Source organism: Mobula birostris, chromosome 2 (genome assembly GCF_030028105.1).
Source record: "Mobula birostris isolate sMobBir1 chromosome 2, sMobBir1.hap1, whole genome shotgun sequence".
Classification (NCBI taxonomy): domain Eukaryota; kingdom Metazoa; phylum Chordata; class Chondrichthyes; order Myliobatiformes; family Myliobatidae; genus Mobula; species Mobula birostris.
The window spans coordinates 177,973,014-177,994,658 of NC_092371.1; the positions used below are offsets into that span (position 1 = coordinate 177,973,014).

Here is a 21,645-nt window from a genome sequence, read left to right on the forward strand (position 1 = left end):
GGCATATTAAACTTCATTAAAGTTTCCAAGCAAATGGACAGAAATTGGTCAATCATAGAGAAACTAAACAATTTTCAAATTCCACTGTCAAGGGTTGACAGGTCTCACTAATGTTCATATGTGTTGGGGGTGTTGTAGATAGTGTGCAGGGCTATCAGAGGTTACAGCGGGACATTGATAGGATGCAAAACTGGGCTGAGAAGTGGCAGATGAAGTTCAACCCAGATGAGTGTGAAGTGGTTCATTTTGGTAGGTCAAATATGATGGCAGAATATAGTACTAATGGTAAGACTCTTGGCAGTGTGGAGGATCAGAGGGATCTTGGGGTCCGAGTCCATAGGATACTCAAAGCTGCGGTGCAGGTTGACTCTTTGGTTAAGAAGGCATACAGTGCATTGGCCTTCATCAACTATGAGATTGAGCTTAAGAGCCGAGAGGTAATGTTACAGCAAAATAGGACCCTGGTCAGACCCCACTACAGGAAGGACGTGGAAACTATAGAAGGGGCGCAGAGGAGATTTACAAGGATGTTGCCTGGATTGGGGAGCATGCCTTATGAGAATAGGTTGAGTGAAATCGGCCTTTTCTCCTTGGAGCAGCGGAGCATGAGAGCTGACCTGATAGAGGTGTATAAGATAATGAGAGGCATTGATCGCGTGGATAGTTACAGGCTTTTTTCCCAGGGCTGAAATGGCTAACACTAGAGGGCACAGTTTTAAGGTGCTTGGAAGTAGGTACAGACGAGATGTCAGGGGCAAGTTCTTTTACACAGAGAGTGGTGAGTGCGTGGAATGGGCTGCTGGCAACGGTGGTCTCTTACGAGACTCTTGGATAGGTACATGGAGCTTAGTAAAATAGAGGGCTATGGGTAACCCTAGGTAATTTCTGAAGTAAGTACATGTTCGGTGCAGTACTGTGGGCCAAAGGGCCTGTACGTGCTGTAGGTTTTCTGTTTTTAAGTCTGACACTTGTTACAATATATCCCATGGATATTGAAGAAGGTTGCATGGATTCTCACATAGGAGCTTAGATTTACCTACAAAGTACAACACATAAAACATAGAAATCTACAGCACATTACAGGCCCTTCAGCCCACAATGTTGTGCCGACCATATAACCTATTCTAGAAACTGCCTAGAATTTCCCTACCGCATAGCCCTATTTTTCTAAGCTCCGTGTACCTTTAAGAGTCTCTTAAAAGACCCTATTGTGTCTGCTTCTACCACTGTCGCTGGTGGTGCATTCCACGCACCCACCACTGTGTGTGTGTGAAAAACTTCCTCCCAACATCCCCCTTGTATCTACTTCCAAGGACCTTAAAACTATGCCCGCTCGTGTTGGCCATTTCAGCCCTGGGACAAAGCCTCTGGCTATCCACGGGATCAATGCCTCTCATCATCTTATACACCTCTATCAGGGTCACCTCTCATTCTCCGTTGCTCCAAGGAAAAAAGGCTGAGTTCACTCAATCTATTCTCATAAGGCATGCTCCCCAATCCAGCCAACATCCTCATAAATCTCCTCTGCACCCTTTCTATGGTATTCACATCCTTTCTGTAGTGAGGTGACCAGAACTGAGCACAGTACTCCAAGTGGGGTCTGACCAAGGGCTTATACAGCTGCAACATTACCTCATGGCTCTTGAACTCAATCCCACAGTTGATGGAGGCCAGCACACCATACGCCTTGTTTTGTTTTGTTGTTTGCCAAAGGTACTTTTCAGCAGCTCTGTTACATTAATAAAACTGCAAGCACAGCTCCCTATGCCAAGCCCCAGGGGATTTGATTTCGAATACTTGTCATTCAAGCTAATAAATATTTGGGGCAGCATGGTAATGGTAAGTGGTGGGCACAGGTTCTATTGTGGCACTTAAGAGAAGTTTGGATAAGTATGTACAAGATATGCCTCTCTGTACTGTACGGAGTGACATGGGCTGCGGGAAGCTGGCTAAGATGACAGGGGTTGAGAATCTCGGCACAGGGACAACTGGGTAACCATTCCAAGTTCCCTCGCAATCTTCCAACAGTAGCAACGTACAAAAGCAACCTGGTCATGGGTGACTCACAACAGGAGATGCCGCTCCAGATACCCAATTGGCAGCAAAGTCCGACTTCCTGCTTCTGATTACTCCGGCAGGTAATAGCAAAACTATGTAATGCAAGAAACCCTGCCGGAACTCACCAGGTCAGGCAGCATCTATGGAGATGAATGAACAGTCGACATTTTGGGCCAAGACCCTTCATCAGGACTGGAAAGTGGGAAGCAGCCAGATAATACAGCTGATCCTGATTCTGTCTGTTCACTGTACAAAGTATTACCCAATACAATGAATGGAAATAGAGCCAGCACATATCTTGTTAAACCCATGTCACCTCCTGAACTGAACAATCCCATCACCCTGTACCCCTATAATATATCCTCTCTTTCCAGTCCACAATCTTCTCCTTTCATTCTTTTAATTTTTCCTTATACTAAAAGAGGGTCTACAGGGGCCAAAATGAACCAGGCATTATCCAGAGTACCTTCCATTTTCCACACATGGAACCTACTCTCCGCCACGCACCGCAGCCCGCACCGCAGACCGTTCTACGCCCCACACCGCATCCCGATCCACGCCCCACACTGCAGCCCGATCTACACTCCACACCGCAGCCCATCCTACACCCCACACAGTAGCACAGAGCCCACTGTACACTCTCCACCAGCAAGTACCTGTACCTTGCGTTCCTGTTTCTGTTTCAGCTGCTGCAGTTCCACACTTCCAACAGCACTGGCCAGTTCCTTCATCTTCTTCTCATAATGCTCCTTCAGTCGACTCAGGTCCTGGGGCAGCTGCTTGGAGAAAAATGTTATCTTCAGCCACATTCAGCACGGTCACAAGGTGAAACAATGTGCATTGTACTGAATAATCTGTTATATTTATATTTACTCTCTAATAGGGGTTAGTAGTAGCAGGTGTCCTAAAGAGAGGTAATGGACCAGATCGGGGGTGGGGTGGTGGGGGATGGGGGAGGGGAAGAGGGAAAGAAGGATGTAATGAGCTCTTCCAGTCTGTGAGGGGCGCCGGTGAGCATTGGACTCTGATGGTTTTAGAGCAGCTGAATTGGTTAATTGTTGTTTAATGAGAGTTGGTAATTGTTTGGAGTTCTTTGTGTTTTTCTTGAGCAACTAGCTCTTTGTAGTGCAGCCTCCTGATCCTTTCTGTTTAAGCTTGCTGAGTTTATTTTGATTAGCTCAGGGAGTCCTGTTACTTGTATTATTTAAGTGTTCACCCAATTAGCGCTAATCGCTGGGTCCAGTTTTGAGAGTGATTTGTCTCTCGGTGTCGCTCAGACAAGACACTGATGTTCTTTTGGAATTATTATGAATAAACTCTCATCGCCATCTCTACATCAGAGTCTCTCTTTCCTCTGCACTTGGGTTCTGATTTTGCCAGCGCACATCGTGACAACAGAGATCAGACAGACAGTGTGCAAGAAGGAGAGGGAGGTAGTGAGGGAATCAGAGAGAGCCAGAGAATTTCATGAGATGTTTATCCCAGTGTCTGTACCAGGGGGCAGCAAAGGGTGAGAAGAGTGGGGCAATTTATTGCAGTGACCTGGTCAGTGATGAGCCCAATGTGAAGTAAATAAGGATTAGCTGGTAACTGTCACACTGCTGATCACAGATAGGCCTGTGACCCCTGGACAATATTTGACTTATCAAATCAAATTACAGCAACAAATCGGGTTTTTGGTAAATTCACATGTTACAGAAACAGTCTGTGTTAACAATCTGCATTTTATTGCTTTGAACCTAAAAATATTACACTGCCCAGATATCACCGTATAAGGACATTTACTTGGGCAGCGATGGATGGAAGGTTCTTAAGTGATCACTCCCACAGGTCTGTGGGGGAGTCCATCATTTTATATTCTGTAGTGTGTTGTTGAGAATACAGTGGCTGAAACGAAGGAGTGTATCACAGCAATAGTCAATCAGTATTCACTGACAACAGGCTTTGTCGGAATCCTGAACACTAGATCCAGTGACAACACGGAGTTCCACTGTTGCGGCAGAACTACTGGTGATATCTGGATCAGCGGATCTGGGAACAAATGGGATCTGAAGATGAATCACCATCACCATTGGGGGGTGTGGAGAGAGGATAGTGATCACGAGTGGGGGCTGGTAATAATGACCACAGGGGATGGTTAGTGATCAGGGGGCAAGCTGGTGACCATGGGGGGGGGGGTGGTGCGGAGAGGAGATAGTGACCATGGGGGGAGGGACAGAGTGACCGCAGGGGGGAGGTGGTGACCACAGGGACAGGTCATGACTGCAGAAACGACATGGCGATCACAGGGGGGCAGGTAATACCATGGGGCAGGGGAGGGTCACTGATAGACTGACCACAGAGGACAGAAACAGGAGGCATCGTTAGGCAGTCCAAATCTTCTTCCCAGGGTAGAAATGTCAAATACAAGAGAGCATGCATTTAAGGTGACCAGGGTGGGGAACTTAATGGTGGTGAGGGGCAAGTTTTTGTTTTACACAGAGAGTTGTGGATGCCTGAAATGTGTTGGTTGGGGTGATGGTGGAAGCAGATACAATAGTAGTGTTCAAAAGTTTTAGAGTCATAGAAAACTACAGTACGAAAGAGGCCCTTTGGCCCATTTACTCCATGCTGAACGATTAACCGGCACCCAGACCAGAGCCCTCCACACCTCTCCAAGTACATATCCAAATTTCTCTGAAGTGTTGAAATTAAACCTGAATCCACCACTTCTTCTGGCAGCTCTTAGATAGGTGCAGGACAGGAAGAGAATAAAAGGATACAGGACATGTACAGGCAAATGGAATGAATTTAATTTGGTACTATGTATAGCACACACATTGTCCGCTGAATGACACCATCCAGTACTGTACTGTTCCAATTTCTGTGTTGTCTGTTCGAGGGGCAGACATCTCCTGACTGGGAATAGATAGAAGAACATGTCTACGGTCAGGGTGATGGATACCTGTGTGCTGATACTCAACTAGATGGGCCAAAGAGCCAGTTTCTCTGCTATAGCATTCTTTAAGTCTATGACCGCTCCTTCCCTGTGCAGGGGAGTGGCTCATTGCTGGGATCAGCTCAGCACGGACTTGTCCAACAGATCACAATCTCTACCACCTCTCCCAGACTTCAAAAATTCCTTTCTTCAGGTACCCACCCAGCTCCCTTTTGAACACAGAGCTCAGTCCCCCTCCTTACTGGATCCTCAAGCCTCAACACTCGCCACGGAACACAGAACATACAACAGTACAGCACAGGAACAGAACCCTTTGGCACGCAATGTTGTGCCGCACCAATTAAATTAGTCATCAGATGGTAACCTAACTAACGCCTCTGCTTACACAATGTCCAAACCTTCCAGATTCCTCACATTCATCTGCCAATTTAAACATCTCCTTCAAGTCACTAATATACCTGCCACTACCATCGCCCCACCCTCGGCAGTTCATTCCAGGCACCCACTACTTTTTGTTAAAAAAAATGCCCCTCATATCTTCTTAAATGCATGCTCTCTAGAAGGAGACACGACAATCCTGGGAAAAAGATACTGTCTGTCTGCATGACATGACCTGCCCTGCACAAAGCCACGCTGTCTCTCTCTAAGTAGGCCGTGGTTCTCCAAATGCTCATGAGTCCTATCTCTAATAATTTGCTCTGGTAACATTCAGACTACTGACATGCGAATCACTGGTCTATAGTTTCCAGGATTATCATTGGTTCTCTTCTTGAATAATGGAACAACGTTAGCTGCTTGCCTGTGACTAGTGAGGAAATGAAGATTTTCATTAAGACCCCAGCAATCTTTTCGTTTGCCCCGTTCAATAACCTGGGGTGTATCCCATGAGGCCCTGGGGACTTATGCACTTTCATGTTCTTTAAGAGACACAACACAACCTCTTCGATTTCGAAAAGCATATTAATACCCTTGGCACTGATCTCCCTGTCCTCCACAACTTCCTCCTTGGTAAATACTGACATAAAGTAACTCATCCACATCCTCTGCATCCAAGAAAATGTTCCCCCATTATCCCTGAGTGGCCTTCCTCTCTCCTTAGATATCCTCTTGCTCCTGATGCACTGCATGTATAGAATGCCTTGGGATTCTCTTTAATCTTACTTGCCAAGGACTTTTCATGGCTCCTCTTGGCTTTCATAATTCCCTTCTTTAGTTCTTTTATGACTTTTTTTTTATAATCCTCAGTGCTCTATTTGCTTCTAGCTTCCTAAGCTTTACATATCTTTCCTTTTACTTCTTGACTAAATTCATCACCTTTCTCAACATCCAAGGTTCTCATATCTTGCCATATTCGTCCTTCCTTCCGATAACACCATTCCTGCCCTGTACTCTGTGCAGTTGGTCTTCAAACACCCTGAACATGGTGAGCACGGACTTGCTCAAAGATAGCTGTTCCCAATTAACTGACCCTAGTCGCTGCCCAATGCTCTTGTAATTTGCCCTGTTCCAATTTAATACTCTCATGCAAAGTCCATACTTATCTTTATCTATAGCTATCTTAAAACTCAAGGAGATGTGGTCATTGCCCATTTCTGCCAACCCACTGAAAGGTCTTCATTCCTCATATCACTTTGGGCTTATGCCCAGGCACCTTGATTTTTTTCTCCTCAGTTCCTCACTCTCCCTATGAATCTTCCTCACTGTCTCCCTGTGGATCAATTCCAGCTGATTTTAAAGTCAAAGTATTATCTAAGTATGTATTTATTATCAAAGTATGTATACTATATACAACTTCGAGATTCATCTCCTTACAGGCAGTCACAAAACAAAGAAACCCAGTAGAACACATTTAAAAACATCGTCCAATACCCAATGTGCAGAAAAAAACAAATGATGCACAAACAACAAAAGCAAGCAAACAACTGAAGTTCACCAAATCAAGTCCAGGGAAACAAAGCCAGTCGTCACTGCAGTGATTCGGGAGCCCCTTAGATGCAGGACACACCCTCAGTTTAGTGCAGAGATGAATAAACCTCACGGAGCTATGAACTGAACCAGCCCATCCCTCACCTCCTGATCTTTTATTCTGATGCTATCATTCCTGACATTAAATGACAATTGGTTATAGCAAGGATGCAGAGTTCAGTAGACAATGAGATGTGCCGTGATCCTACTAAACACTGGAAGCGTTCAGGGTGGAGAGAGTCCACTCCTGCCCCAATTCAGGTGCTTGTTTTACAGCTCTCCTCCACTGAATTCTTCTACACTTCCCAGTGCTTCAGGAAGTCCACCAACAGAATCAATGTCCCCTCCCACCCTGGATGTTCTCTCTTCTCCCCCTCTCATTGGCCTGAGAGCACATACCACCTGGTTCAAGAACAGCTTCTACCCTGCTGTTACGAGCTGCCTGAGTGACTGATCACTCAGATGAACTCTTCATCTCCCAATCTACTTTGTCATCGCCCAAAGTAGTTATTCGTCTACCTACACTGCACTCTCTGTGCAACTGTAACACAATTAGATCATAAGATACAGGAGCAGAATTAGCCCATTCCGCCCATCGACTCCGTTCCGTCATTCCATCAAGGCTAATTTATTTTCCCCCTTAACTCCATTCTTCTGATTTCGCCTCGTAAACTTTGACGCCCATACTAATCAACAACCTATAAGCCTCCATTTTAAATATACAAGATTAATATTCTGCATTCTGTTTTTCTTTTCACTTATGTATGGAGTGATCTGTATTGATGACATAAACCTATTACAGCATCTCAGTACACGTGTCAATTCAAGACCCATACAATACCAAGAACAGTTTTCTCACGATTCTGTGTACTGTGTCTACATTGTTCATTAGCTGGAGGGAAATAAACAGTCTCAAGCAGACTGAGCCTGTCACGTCTCAGGCTTGGAAATGTGAAATCATCTCAGCTTCTTCCTACTTCATAAGATTCCAACATCCCACAAAGCTCAATCCCAAAGTTTCTTTAAGCCTCATAGACGAGGTGAGAAATAAAAGAGGCCGTAGGTAGCACAAGGATCTTACGTACATGGATCTTATTCTTGTGAGATTTGCCTTGAAGAAATGAATTGGGAATTCCATTTTCCACTTTCGCCTCCCCGTCACTTTGGTCATCGTAACTCTCAAACTCACTGGAACTCCAGCCATAATCTAGAGAACTAGTTGCTGCCTCATCTCCACGTTCCACATCATCATAGATCAGTTCCTCTGGGTCTGGTAACAGGGAGACAAGTACAGGCATTTCAAACACTGCTAGAATTGTGTAAACAACAGGGAAAAGGATTTGAGGATGGGGGAGAAGGCGGTGGGAAAGCAACAAAGTCTGGAGGAACTCAACCGGTCAGGCAACATCTATGGGGTGGGGGGAGTAAACGTTCAACCTTTTGGACCAAGACCCGTCATCAGGACTGGAAAGGAAGGGGGCAAGAGCCAGAATAAGATGGTGGGGAGGGGGAGGGTGAAGGAGTACAAGCTGGCAGAGGATAGGTGAGACCAGGTGAGGGAAAGAGGGTGGAATGAAGTAAGATCTTGGGAAGTGATAGGTAGAAGAGATAAAAAGCTGAAGAATGAATCTAATAGGAGAGCATGGGCATGAGGCAGAGAGCGAGAGCAGGAAGGAGGAAGAGGAATAGGTTGCTGGGGATATGTTTGGGGAAGGAGAAGGCAGAGTGAAGTGTGAGAATGAGTTTATTAGGATGAATCCTCAGTGCCTCACAGACGGAAAAGTAACAACCAATGGGATAAGGCTCTGTTAGAGGAAGTGAAGGCAGATACAATTACACTTAAAAGACACTTTGACACATGTGCACAGAAAGGAAAGGTTTAGAGAAATATGAACCAATTTCAGACAATGGGGCCAGCTCAGGTAGGCAAGTTGGTCAGCACAGACCAGTTGGGCCAAAGTGCCTGTTTCCATGCTGAAAAGAACTTTCTAAATGCAAGAACTATTTTTGTGTTATTTATCACAGAGTAAAGCAGTGAAAACATCTTTTACTTGAATTTTAAGGCCTGGCTGAGGTTAGCTGCAGAGCACAAGTACAGCTCATTTCCAAAGGGAATAAAACCCCATCAGCCAGCACATACCTGTGGCAGATGCGTCCGAGCCCTCTCTAGGAACATCATCGTATATCACCTCATCCTGACCTGCCGGATAAGATACAGTTACGGTAACGTTTGTATTAGAATAAAACATCGGCTACACTGGCTCTGTGGAACAGTCTCCACATGAAACACTAAGTCCTACATTCATGGTGCTGAATGGCAGAGTACATCTCTGAATGTTGTTCCGGTACAGAACAAGGAGCTCAGTGCTAGTTTCGAAAGGAAAAAGGTTTGACTGTAACAAATTGCAGTGTAGTCTGAAGAAGTGGAAACAGAAATGCTGAAGTCAAAATGTCTAATACCAGAGGACATGCATTTATGGTGAGAGGGGGTAATTTCAATGGAGGTGTGAGGGGCAAGTTATTTTTGTACACACAGAGTAGTAGATGCCTGGAATGTGTTGTCTGGTGTGGCGGTAGAGGGAGATTCCTTGGATACTTTTAAGAGACGTTTAGATAGGCACATGAATGTGGAGAGATATGGCCATTGTGTAAGCAGAAGGGATTAGTTTAGTTGGCCATTGGATTATTAATTTAACTGATTCAGCACAGCATTATGGGCTGAAGGGTCTGTTCTCTGTTCCATGTTCTAAGGTGGCAATACCGACATAACCGAGAGAGGGAGAGTTAAGAGTTCGAGATGTGGCTGCCCCGCTGGGAAGGGGATGTGAGAGAGGTGACTGGTTCAGGAGTCTGACAGCAATGAGGAAGAAACTGCTCGAGTCTGGTTGTCTGGGTTTTCAAACTCTTGTAACTTCTCCCACAAGGTACAACAGAGAAATGGGAATGGCCAGAATGACAAGGCTGTGATGTTGAGGCTTTAAGGCATTGGTCAGACCATATTTGGACTATTGTGAGCAGTTTGGGGGCCTTTATCTAAGAAAAGATATGCTGGCATTGGAGAGGATCCAGAAAATGTTCGCGAGAATGATTCTGGGAATGAAAGGGTTAATGTATGAGGAGAGGTTGGTGGCTCTGGCCTGTGCTTGCTGGAGTTTAGAAGAATGAGGGGGAATCCTATTGAAACCAATGGAATATTGAACGGTCTGGATAGAGTGGATGTGGAGAGGATGTTTCCTATACTGGGGAAGTCTTGGACCAGAGGGCAGAATCTCAGAATAAAATGACATCCCCTTAGAACAGAGATGAGGAAGAACTTCTTTAGTCAGAGGATGGTGAATGTGTGGAATTCACTGCCACAGGTGGCCAAGTCATTGGGTATATTTAAAGTGAAGATTGATAGGTTCTTGATTAGTAAGGGCATCAAAGGTTACAGGGAGAAAGCAGGGGAATGGGGTTGAGAGGGTTAAATCAGCCATTACGGAATGGCAGAGCAGAATCGACAGGCTGTATGTCCTACTTCTGCTCCTATACTCTTATGGCATCCCTGACAATCTTATTAGCATTTCTGAAGTGACAAATAATGAGGAAGTCCTAAAGGGGATGTACTCTCTTTTGAGGGAGTGCAGCAGGAATTCACCAGGCTGGTGGTCATGTGGGTCCGAATGCCCAGCACAGGAGATGCATCTGTATGTGAGTTAACCAGTGTTCACTCGGAGTTGTCCAGTGACTGAGACTTCCCTACCTATCCACCCTGCTCAATGCCACCAAACTGAAATCCACATGTTGTAGAATTACAGTTCCTTATGTTTAACAGCAATCTTTATATCATTGATACGTACCGTCCAACCACGCTGTGTTAGCAGGGTCTGAAGCCCATTTGCTGAAGACGTTGGCTGTTTCAAAGGCCAGGTAATCTTCACTACAATGACACAGAATAAAAGGGACTGAAGAGTGTAATGCCATCATTCACAAATAAATGTCTGTCGTTCTTGGGGAATGAGGGTAAAGAATTAACAAAATCATTGAACAAATCTGTGCAGGAGCTAAACTGTTGCAGTGACAAACCAGTGGCTCCATTCTCCAGTGTAAACAGCCATTAAACTCAAACACAAAGCGAGTCAGTCTTTAATTAGCAGTGAGAATTTGCCACAATTGGATCTGAGTTAGCAGAGTACCGCAAAAACCCATACCCTGAAAACGATGGAGAAACAACAGCCAGACTAGAGTTTAAACATTGAATGCCAAGCCCCCCACCACCCCCCATGTGAAAATTCAGAAGAGATAAACTGACGGGAGTGGATGTAATACAGAAGAACTTACCCAGCCTGTTGGCTACTTGATGGAGTGGGACTGTATTGACATTCATCACTTTGCAATCCTGTGAAAACACCAGAAATTATAAAATCAATTTAAAAAAAACTCCCCTTAGGGTCACAAAGTTGTACAGCACAGAAACAGGCCCTATTTGATTGTTTATTCTCCTTCATTGATGTTGCCTGACTTGCCAAGTTCCTCCAGAATTTCCAGCATCTGCAGAATCTCATGTGTTTAATGTTCCATTTACCTCTTATCTATAAACATTTCCTACCCATGTACCTGTACAAGTTGTACAAGTACCTGCCTCAGCCACTTCCTCTGGTTGCTCGTTCCATATACCCACCACTCTGAGTGAAGAAGCAGCTGAGGTCCCCTGAAATCTTTCACCCCTCACCTTAAACAGAGGAGATTCATGCAAGGTCACATGAAAATAATATGTAGACAGAATCCTGAGCAAGTGCTTTTATTTATTTAGTGATACAGCATGGTAACATGCCCTTCTGGCCCAACAAGCCAGGACCACGCAATTACACCCATGTGACTACTGACCCTACAAATCCATGTCTTTGGAATGTGGGAGGGAAGGGGAACACCCGGAGGAAACTCATGCAGTCTCAGAGAGAAAATACAAATACCTTACAGACCGTGGCAGGAATTAACCCGAGATGCTAGCACTGTAATAGTGTCATGCTAACTGCAATGCTATCGTGCCTCTCCAATGGAGAAGTCGCATTGAAGATTGGCCTCCCCTCTTGTGATCTGGGTTGTGAAAGCCCTTTTCAATCTTACTCTCGGAATTTCATTTCAATTCCACCCTTTCAAGTTCCTTTGCAAACTCCGAGCTTGTTCATACACAGCCACAGCTCAGCAGCCTGGAAACCCGCACCTCAATTCAACAACAGCTTCGTCCTCATCGTCATCACATTCTTCAACCAACCTGAAAAACCTGACAGACTCACTCGCAACGACTCTACAATTCATGTTCTCAGTATTATTGTTTATTTTTCACTTTAGTTTTTTATCAGTCTTCGCTTATGTACAGTGTTTCATAAATTCTATTGTATTTCTTTATTTGCCTATAAATGCTTACAAGAAAATGAATCTCAGCATAGTATATTCTGCATTTATTTGATAATGCATTTACTTTGATCTTCGACTAACACTACAACCGACTATATCCCTTTCCCTTTTTCAACTCACACTGGTGTAATCACATATATTTTTAAGTCACATTTAATTTATGCTCATTTAAGTGTTTGTTATCTTATGTTTCTACCCGGGGTATGTGAGTCTATTGTAATAAATGTGAAAACTGATATAAGTTTGAATAAAACCTCAAGGGTTGAAGTGGTAAAACATAGAACAAATCAACATGCTTAGTTAATTCTCCACCATTCTTAAATATCTCATGTCATTACATACAAGAAAATAATGAGAAACAAGCAATTATTCTGTTCACAAGAAAGACCCCTTACCTTCCTCATCAACAGAAACATTTCGTATCAAAGTGACGGGTGCAGAGTACGTAGGTACGAGGACTGGTACGTTGGATGGGACAGCGTACCCGCAGGGAACCGGTACACTATATCCAGGGGACTGCACGTGGCCCATCGCCTTCTCATCCTGGGGTCCTTGCTCAGCTCCTGACAATGTGACTTGCTCTTCTTCTTGGAGTGGAGTGATGTCGATCACTGAATATGGATTCACTTTTGTAAGTGTCTGTTCCGCTGCATTTGTCAGTCTGGCAGCCGTGTCGCTCTCTACAAAAGGCAATCATATTTCTTTAAATATACGGGCATGATTAATAAAGATACAGCAATAGAATATTGTCAGACACACCATTCTCAGCACAAAACATCGGCTTTTTATTTCTCATTATAGATGCTGCCCAACATGCTGAGATGCCCCAGCGTTTTCTGTGCACTGCTCTGGATTTCCAGCATCTGCAGAATCTCTTGTGTGTAGACCACTCCTTGTTCATGTGAAGCTCACAGAGTAAACAATGTACACGGTGTTAATAAATACAGGGAAGGACAGGAAACAGCACAACAGTGCAGAGACTCCAGTGCAATCTGAGTAGTGCACACAGAAATGCGTGAGAGAGGGATGAATTACCAGCCAGAGAACATAGCAATACCAACGGGAAGTTGGTGTCAGAGAGGTTCAGGAGTCTGACAGCAATGGGTAAGAAGCTGTCCTCAGAAGGCTGATTTCAGTGGTTGAGAAGATGTTAGAGTCTATTATTAAGGATGAGGTATCAGGTGATGGCTGAGTCCTGAGCAGGACATCCTGCTCCCGTAAGGAAGGTGAAGTATCTTCTATAGTCTCTCTTTCCCAGGTGTAGTAATCACCGCAGGACCACTGTTTGGCTTGCTATGCAGAAGGTCACTCCTTTTGACCTTTCTACACTACTGTGCCCATAGCAACGTCTTCACGTGGCGTCTCTGTTTTTCCTGAGTTTGCCATATCATGGCACAACGGAGAGTACAGTGGTATGACTGGGCGGCCAGGCTGGGCTCCTCAGCCTTGGTTGGCTGCCAGTCCAGGAGAAGTTCAACTCGAATTCCAAATCCAAATAGATGGGACTTGTTAGCCTCGCCAGATAGTCTGTCTAGGAGAAGGAAAACTCCGATACTCAACCTACAGCCTTGTGGTCACTGCAGTCATTGCAGCTTGCTAAGCCGCTGTGGAATGTCCAGTCTAAAGAGTGGAATCGGTTTGCGTGCACTGATCCTCACTTTAAATCTATGCCACACAGGTGAGAAAGCAATCGTGCCACTGCTCCTGAGGACTCTTCTTCCCTCCTGATCTTCACAAGTGAAGAACCAGCCACCTTGGGGGTATTTGGAGGCACACGATAAAATGTACTGAAGTCAACATGGTTCCCTTATAGGGAAATATTGCCTGACAAAACTGTTGGAATTCTTAGAGAAAATAAAAGATAGGATAGACAAAGGATTTTCAGAACTCTTCCCATTAAATATGCAGGTTCCTATTTATAGACATTCACATTCAGATTGATTACTGACTATTTTACTTATCTGGGTGTTAAAATTACTAAGAAGCATAAGGACTTATTTAAGCTCAATTTTTTACAGTTAATTAATCAGGTTAAACAATTGTTTACTAAATGGTTCCCATTGTCTTTATCATTGATCGGCCGAATCAATGCTATTAAAATGATTATTCTACCTAAATTTTTATATCTATTTCAAGCGGTAGAAATTTTTATTCTTAAATCCTGTTTTGATACTGTTGATTCTAAAGTTTCCTCTTATATATGGCAGAATAAAAATCCCAGATTAAGTAAAAAATACTTACAGAAGTTCAAAAAAGATGGTGGTTTGGCATTGCCGAATTTAAGATTTTATTACTGGGCAATTAATATTTGATATTTAATATTTTGGACATAAGACTGGGATGTAATCCCAAGTCCACAATGAGTAAACCTTGAATCTTACTCTGTTACAAGGGTTTTCAATGGTTTCTATTTTAGGAACTTCGCTTCCCTTTGTTCTCTCTAAATTGAATAAACTAATGGTTAATCCAATAGCTAAACATACATTACGAATATGGTTTCAATTTTGTAAATTTTTTGGTTTGAACAAGTTTATTTTATCAAGCTCTGTAATACCTAATTTTTTTCCAACCCTCTGTTATGGATCAAGCCTTTTTGATAAGGAAAATAAAGGGTATAATATGTTTTTGTGATTTATTCTTGGATAACTATTTCATGTCTTTTGAACAGTTGTCCAATAAATATAATTTGCCCAGATCCCATTTTTTTTTTTTAGATACTTACAAATAAGAAACTTTTTAAATACTACGCTACCTACCTTTCCAACTTCATACTCAACTGATATCACGGAAAAAAATTTTAGGTTTAAATCCTTATCAGAAGGGTTCAATAACAACTATTTATGATATAATTATGAAAATATAGACAGGTATATCTGATAAAATTAAAAATGAATGGGAAAGGGAATTTCAACTTCACTTACCAAGAGAAATGGGAGAAAATTTTTCAATTAGTTAGCTTTTCCTCTATATGTGCTAAACATATGTTGATACAATTTAAGGTGGTACATAGGGCTCACATGTCTAAAGATAAACCAGCTCGTTTTTACTTCCATATAAATCCTGTTTGTGACAGATGTCACTCTGAGGTAGCTTCTTTGACTCATATGTTCTGGTCTTGCCCTCTTCTGGAAAAATTTTTGATATTATTTCAACAGTTTTGCGCATTGATTTATAACCTCACCCTATTATGGCAATTTTTGCTTTACCAATGATGGAACATAGCTCCTTATCCTCTTCAGCTCGTCAGATGATTGCATTTGTCACATTAATGGCTAGAAGATCCATTTTATTGAATTGGAAAGAGACCAATCCCCCTACTACATTCCAATGGTTTTCCCAAACTATATCATGTTTAAATTTAGAAAAAATTAGAAGTGTCATTTTTGATCCTTCGGTTATATTTGAAGAGACTTGGAAGCCATTTATTCAACACTTTCATATGATGTAGCCTGACCTTTTCCGAATCCTTTTTATTAACCTAGAATATATGGATACAGGAGCGGAGTTGACGACATTAGTGATTGCATTTGATGTAATATATTAGCCCAGCCTTGTTTTGTTTTGTTTAGATCAGTTTTTGGTTTAGTTTAGTTTAATTTTTTTCCCTTAGTTTTCTGTTACTTCGGGGTTTTTTTTCTTGTGATTTTTTTTATTTTTCCTTTTATCATGATTAACTATATCGAGAGTTTGGAAGGTCTGTTATACTTGTAATATCTGTAGTTTTACTTGCATATGTCTATTACCAACACTGTAATTCCAATCTCTTTGTATTACTATTGTTACTATGTTTATGAACCTGAAAATTAATAAAAAGATTAAAAAAGACAAAGGATTTTCAGAAGGACTTTACAAGAGTCAGTTGGTATTAGAGGAAAGATACCAGCATGGATAGAAAACTGGCAGGAGGAAAAGAATGAGAATAAAGGGAGCTTTTTCTGGTTGGCTGACTGTGACTAGTGGCACTCTGCAGGGGTCGGTATTGGGAGCTCATCTTTTCACATTATTGATTTTTGGTCAGGTTTGCAGACGATACAAAGATAGGTGGAGGGGCAGGTAGTGTTGAGGGAACAGCGTCTGCAGAAGGACTTAGACAGATTGGGAGAATTGGAAAAGTAGTTGCACATGGAATATAGTGTAGGGAAGTGTAGGAAAGTCATGTGCATTGGTAGGATTAAAGGTGTAGACTAATTTCTAAACAGGAAGAAATTTCAGCTATAAGAGGTGCAAAGGGAGTCCTCATGCAGGATTCTCTAAAGGTCAACTTGCAGGCTGAGTTGGTGGTAACGAAAGCAAATGCAATGTTAGCATTCATTTCAAGATGATTAGAATATAAGAGTAAGGATGTGATGCTCAGGCTTTATAAGGCATTGGTCAGACCACACTTGTAGAGTATTGTGAACAATTTTGGGCCCTTTATCTTAGAAAAGATGTGTTGGCATTGGAGAGGGTTCAGAGAAGGCTCATAAAAATTAACATAGGCCTGTACCCACTGGAATTTAGAAGAATGAAGGGGGATCTTATTGAAACCTATCAAATACTGAAAGGCCTAAATAGAATGGATGTTTCCAATAGTGAGATAGTTGAGGAACAGAGAGCACAGCCTCCAAATCACAGAACATCCCTGTAGAACAGGGGTCCCCAACCTTTCTTGCACCGCAGACCGGTTTAATACTGACAATATTCTTGTGGACCAGCTGACCAGTGGGGTGTTCAAGTAGGGTTAAAACTCATCTCAACATGTCTTTTACAGTTAGGGTTGCCAACTTTCTCACTTCCAAATAAGGGACAAAAGTAGCAGTCAAATCCCAGGACACTTTACCCCAAAAAGACTACCATGACCATGAAGCCTTGCGTGGGCACCTGTGTGCGCATGCGTGACGTGCGCATGCACATACGTGCCGATTTTTTTTTCCACAAACCGGTTTTGTCTTTACCTTCCAGACTATACTGTACATACATTATTTCTACATTATATAGGCTGTGTATTTATCATATCATTCCTGCTTTTACTATAGGTTAGTGTTATTTTCGGTTATATGTGTCATTTGGTATGATTTGGTAGGTTATTTTTTGGGTCTGGGAACGCTCAAAAAATTTTCCCATATAAATTAATGGTAATTGCTTCTTCGCTTTACGCCATTTTGGAACGAAAGTTTTCATAGGAACGCTCTACCTTAGCGGGGGAAATACGGGACAAGGGCGGTCCCGTATGTGACAAACCAATTTAGCCCAATATATGGGATATCCCGGCCAATACGGGACAGTTGGCAACCCTATGTTCAAGTTCAACAGTACGTGACAGGGAATGAGGAAAGGTGCAGCTGACTCATATCGTTTCCTTGCAGCCCGGTAGCACATGCTTTGCGGCCTGGTGGTTGGGGACCGCTGCTGTAGAACACTAAAGAAGAGCGACTTCTTTAGCCAGAGGGTGGTGTGTCTGTAGAATTCATTGCCACATACAACTGTGGCAGCCAAGCCATTGGGTATATTTAAAACAGTGGTTGATAGGTTCTTGATTACCAAGGGCATCAAAGGTTTTGTGGAGAAGGCAGGAGACCGGGGCTAAGAATGAAAATAAACTAGGCTTGATTTAACAGTGGACAGCCATGACAGGCTGAATGGCCTAATTCTGCTGCTATATCTTATGGCCTACCTCGTGGACCCATTTCCCAGCTCCCCCTACAGTGCAGCAGGGAGATTGGAGGAAGCATGGCTGCTGAAATCTCGTTGAGATCTTTATTTATTTAACGATATAGCGCGGACTAGGCCTTTCTAGTCCTCCGAGCCACACCATTCCAGCAACCCTGACAAATCCGATCAACCCTAACCTAATCACACTACAATGACTGCACTATCCAAACTCAAGACAATATGGAGGGACAGCAACATCACCATGAAGTACACGATCAGACTCCTGCGTGCGTTGGTATTCTCCATCTTCCTGTACGCATGTGAGACATGGACCCTCACAGCAGAGCTACAGAGGAAGATACAGGCATTGATAATAAGATCCTATCGCAACATCTTGGGCATCACATACTTGGACCACATCACAAACGAGCAGGTCCGCAAGACCATCCGGCACCACACTGGCCCCCATGAAGACCTTCTTGCAACGGGGAAGAAAAGAAAGCTGAGGTGGTACGGCCACGTAACAAGATCCAGTGGCCTTGCAAAGACCGTTCTACAAGGAACTGTGGAGGGGAAAAGGAGAGGTAAACAGAGGAAAAGATGGACAGACAACATTAAAGAATGGACAGGAAAAAGATTTGCGGTGACCCAGGCTCTGGCACACAATTGTAACAGATGGAACAGACTGGTGCATAGCTTGATATGACGGCACCCTAACGACTCCACCCAGAGTTAAGGGCGCAAGGCAAGGCAATCACACTACAATTTACAAAGACTAATTAACCTACCCTGTACATCCTTGGACTGCAGGAGGAAACCAGAGGACCTGGAGTAAACATGCATATTGCACATGGAGGATGTACAGCGACTCTTTACAGAAAGGCACCCGAATTGAACTCTGAACAACAGAACGCCTCGAGCTGTAACAGCGTCATGCTAACGGCTATGCTCGAGGCGCCCATGGGAGGTTATGGCAACCAGCAATCTACACACAGCACTTGTGGAACAGAGGAATAACTCCATACTAAGCCGGATCAGACTGGATCTGAATCGCAGTCCCCACAATGGACCATACAATGACAAGTCCACCCGGCCAAGGCTCAGCTGAATCTGGGCAAGCTCTGTGTGAAGGAATGTTCTCTGATCTCGCTCATATCTCCTCACATCGGAAGCCCATTCCCAAGAGGAAACTGTTTATCTCAATGTACACCTTTTCACCTAACACCCAACACCCATTTCATCACCGCTTGATCGTCTATGCTCAAGGAGATAACACCTGCCCTCATCGTTCTAGATTAGATTGGGCTAAAGGTTAGCTTTATTTATCACACGTACATCGAAACTTTGAAACACACAGTGAAATGCATTGTTTCCGTCAATAACCGGCACAGCCCGAGCATGTGCTGAGGGCAGCCTGCGAGTGTAGCCATGCTGCTGGTGCCAACAAGAACAGAATTAGAATGATTCGGGGCGAGGTGCGGAAGAAGTTATTGAAACCTATTGAATATTGAAAGGGTTCGACAGAGTGGATGTGGAGAGAACGATTCCTTTTGTTGGTGAGTTTAGAACCAGTGGGCATAGACTCAGAATAGGAGCACCAAGAGTTATAGGAAGAAGAAAGGGTAATGGGGTTGAGAAGGATAATAATTCAGCCATGGTGGAATGGCAGAGCAGACTCAATGGGCTAAATGGCCTTATTCTGCTCCTATGTCTTATGGTCTAATATAGCAATTCCACAATTTACTAAACCTAACCTGTAATCCTTTGGAATTTGGGAGGAAACTGGAGCACTTGAAGGAAACCTACACAATCACAAGGAGAATGTACAAACTCTTTACAGGCAGTGATGGAAATTGAACCCTGATTGAAGATCACTAGCATTGTAAAGTGTTATACTAACTATTACACTACTGTTACACCATCCTGTGTATGTCATACTTTCCACTTTATACATATCTTACTATATTCTTTATACTGTCCATCTCCCTTTCCAAGCTCTGTGCTGATGCAGGGTTTTAAGTAAAAATGTTCCCTCTCAGATGCTGCTTGACCCACTGAGTTCCTCCAGCAGACTGACTGTTGCTCCAGATTCTAGCATCTGCTGCCTCCCGTGTCTCCAAATTGCTAGGTAATTTGACCTGGTTCAGCACCTGAAGCCCATATGTCATCGAGATGAATCTGCACTCACTCAGTCCAAGCTTAATGTCCCCCTGCTGGCTTGTCTTAGATCCATGTTGGGATTAGATGAAAAGCCTAGATAGAGTGGATGTGAAGAGAAGGTTTCCCATCGTGGAGGAGTCTAGGACCAAAGGGTACTGCCACAGAATACAAGGACGTCCATTCAGAACAGAGATGAAGAGGAATTTCTTTAGACAGTGGGTGGTGAATCTATGGAATTAATTGCCACAGATGGCTATGGAGGCCAAGTCATTGGGTATACTTAAAGCAGAAATTGATAGATTCTAGATTAGTAAAGGCATCAAAGATTACGAGCAGTAAGAAGGAGAATGGGGTTGAGCGGGATATTAAATCAGCCATGACAGACTCGATGGGCTGAATGGCTTAATTCTGCTCCTGTGTCCTATAGATTCAGCAGGAGTTTTATACAACAGCAGCACATTTCAGGATGACGGTCACAGTTAGAATCATATAAAGGAGGATGGAGTAATGATCATTTTGTTGCTCTTTACACTCGTGTACAGGTACTGCAGACATCCCACCTCTCCCGGAAGTCCGGGAGTCTCCCGCAAATTAATAGTGGCTCCCTGATGCCCGCAAATTATATACAATGTCCCGGAAATTGATTTTTTTTTGACAGCAAGCGTGAGAGAGCGCACGAGAGAGAGAGCGGGAGAGCGAACGCAAGAGCAAGAAAGCAAGCGCGAGAGAGTGAGCGAGAGTGAGAGCGACCACGAGAGAGAGAGAGCACGCGCGAGAGAAAGAACAAGAGCGAGAAAGTAAGTGCAAGAGAAAGTGATAGCAAGAGCGAGAAAGCAAGCGCGAGAGAGCGCGAGAGCAAGAGCGAGAAAACAAGTGTGAGAGAGAGCGAGAGCAAGAGCGAGAAAGCAAGTGCGAGAGAGAGAGCGAGAGCAAGAGTGAGAAAGCAAGTGCGAGAGACAGAGCGAGAGCAAGAGTGAGAAAGCAATCACAAGAGAGCGAGAAAGCAAGCGCGAGAGAGTGAGAGCAAGAGCGAGAAAGCAAGCGCGAGAGAGCGAGCGCGAGTGAGAGCGACCACGAGTGAGAGAGTGTGAGAGCAAGAGCGAGAGAGTTCCAATAAAAATCAGAGTGGCAGAGTGTTCCAAAAAAATATAAAACGTACGTCACTCCAGACTACACCAATGTGTACCCCTGCCTAATAGGGGTCAAAAGTAATGACAGTGTTGCTCGCTGCACTGTTTGCAACAGTGACTTTTCTATTGCCTATGGTGGATTAAGACTGCAAAAGACATGTTGAGGTGAGTTTAACAGGTGTCATTCATTCATTAGCATAGCTAACGTTATTTAAACTAGCTGGCTGGCTGCTAAGGAGCTACTCTATTGCAGACATCCCAACTCTCCCGGAAGTCTCCCGCAAATTGATGGTGCTACCTCCCTGAAATGAGTTTTTGCAGGGTGGGATGTCTGGGTACTGGCGAGTAATAACAACCAATCTTGAT

General features: G+C 43.6%; 1 protein-coding gene across 8 annotated transcripts in view; it reads right to left on the reverse strand.

The window, feature by feature from the left end:
• arhgef10 (Rho guanine nucleotide exchange factor (GEF) 10) overlaps nucleotides 1-21,645 on the reverse strand; it is a 230,160-nt gene that overhangs the window by 123,707 nt on the left and 84,808 nt on the right. For 3 of the 8 annotated variants that reach the window (XM_072251142.1, XM_072251141.1, XM_072251138.1), the window contains exons 4-9: nucleotides 12,754-13,038; nucleotides 11,282-11,339; nucleotides 10,801-10,880; nucleotides 9,102-9,161; nucleotides 8,047-8,231; nucleotides 2,721-2,834 (exon numbers count right to left, since the gene is read on the reverse strand). In XM_072251142.1, coding sequence (XP_072107243.1) covers nucleotides 2,721-2,834; nucleotides 8,047-8,231; nucleotides 9,102-9,161; nucleotides 10,801-10,880; nucleotides 11,282-11,339; nucleotides 12,754-13,038 — 782 coding nt within the window. Of the gene's footprint in view, nucleotides 1-2,714; nucleotides 2,838-8,046; nucleotides 8,232-9,101; nucleotides 9,162-10,800; nucleotides 10,881-11,281; nucleotides 11,340-12,753; nucleotides 13,039-21,645 lie in introns of all 8 variants that reach the window. The other 5 variants (XM_072251140.1, XM_072251139.1, XM_072251135.1 and 2 more) reach the window with 3 other exon arrangements.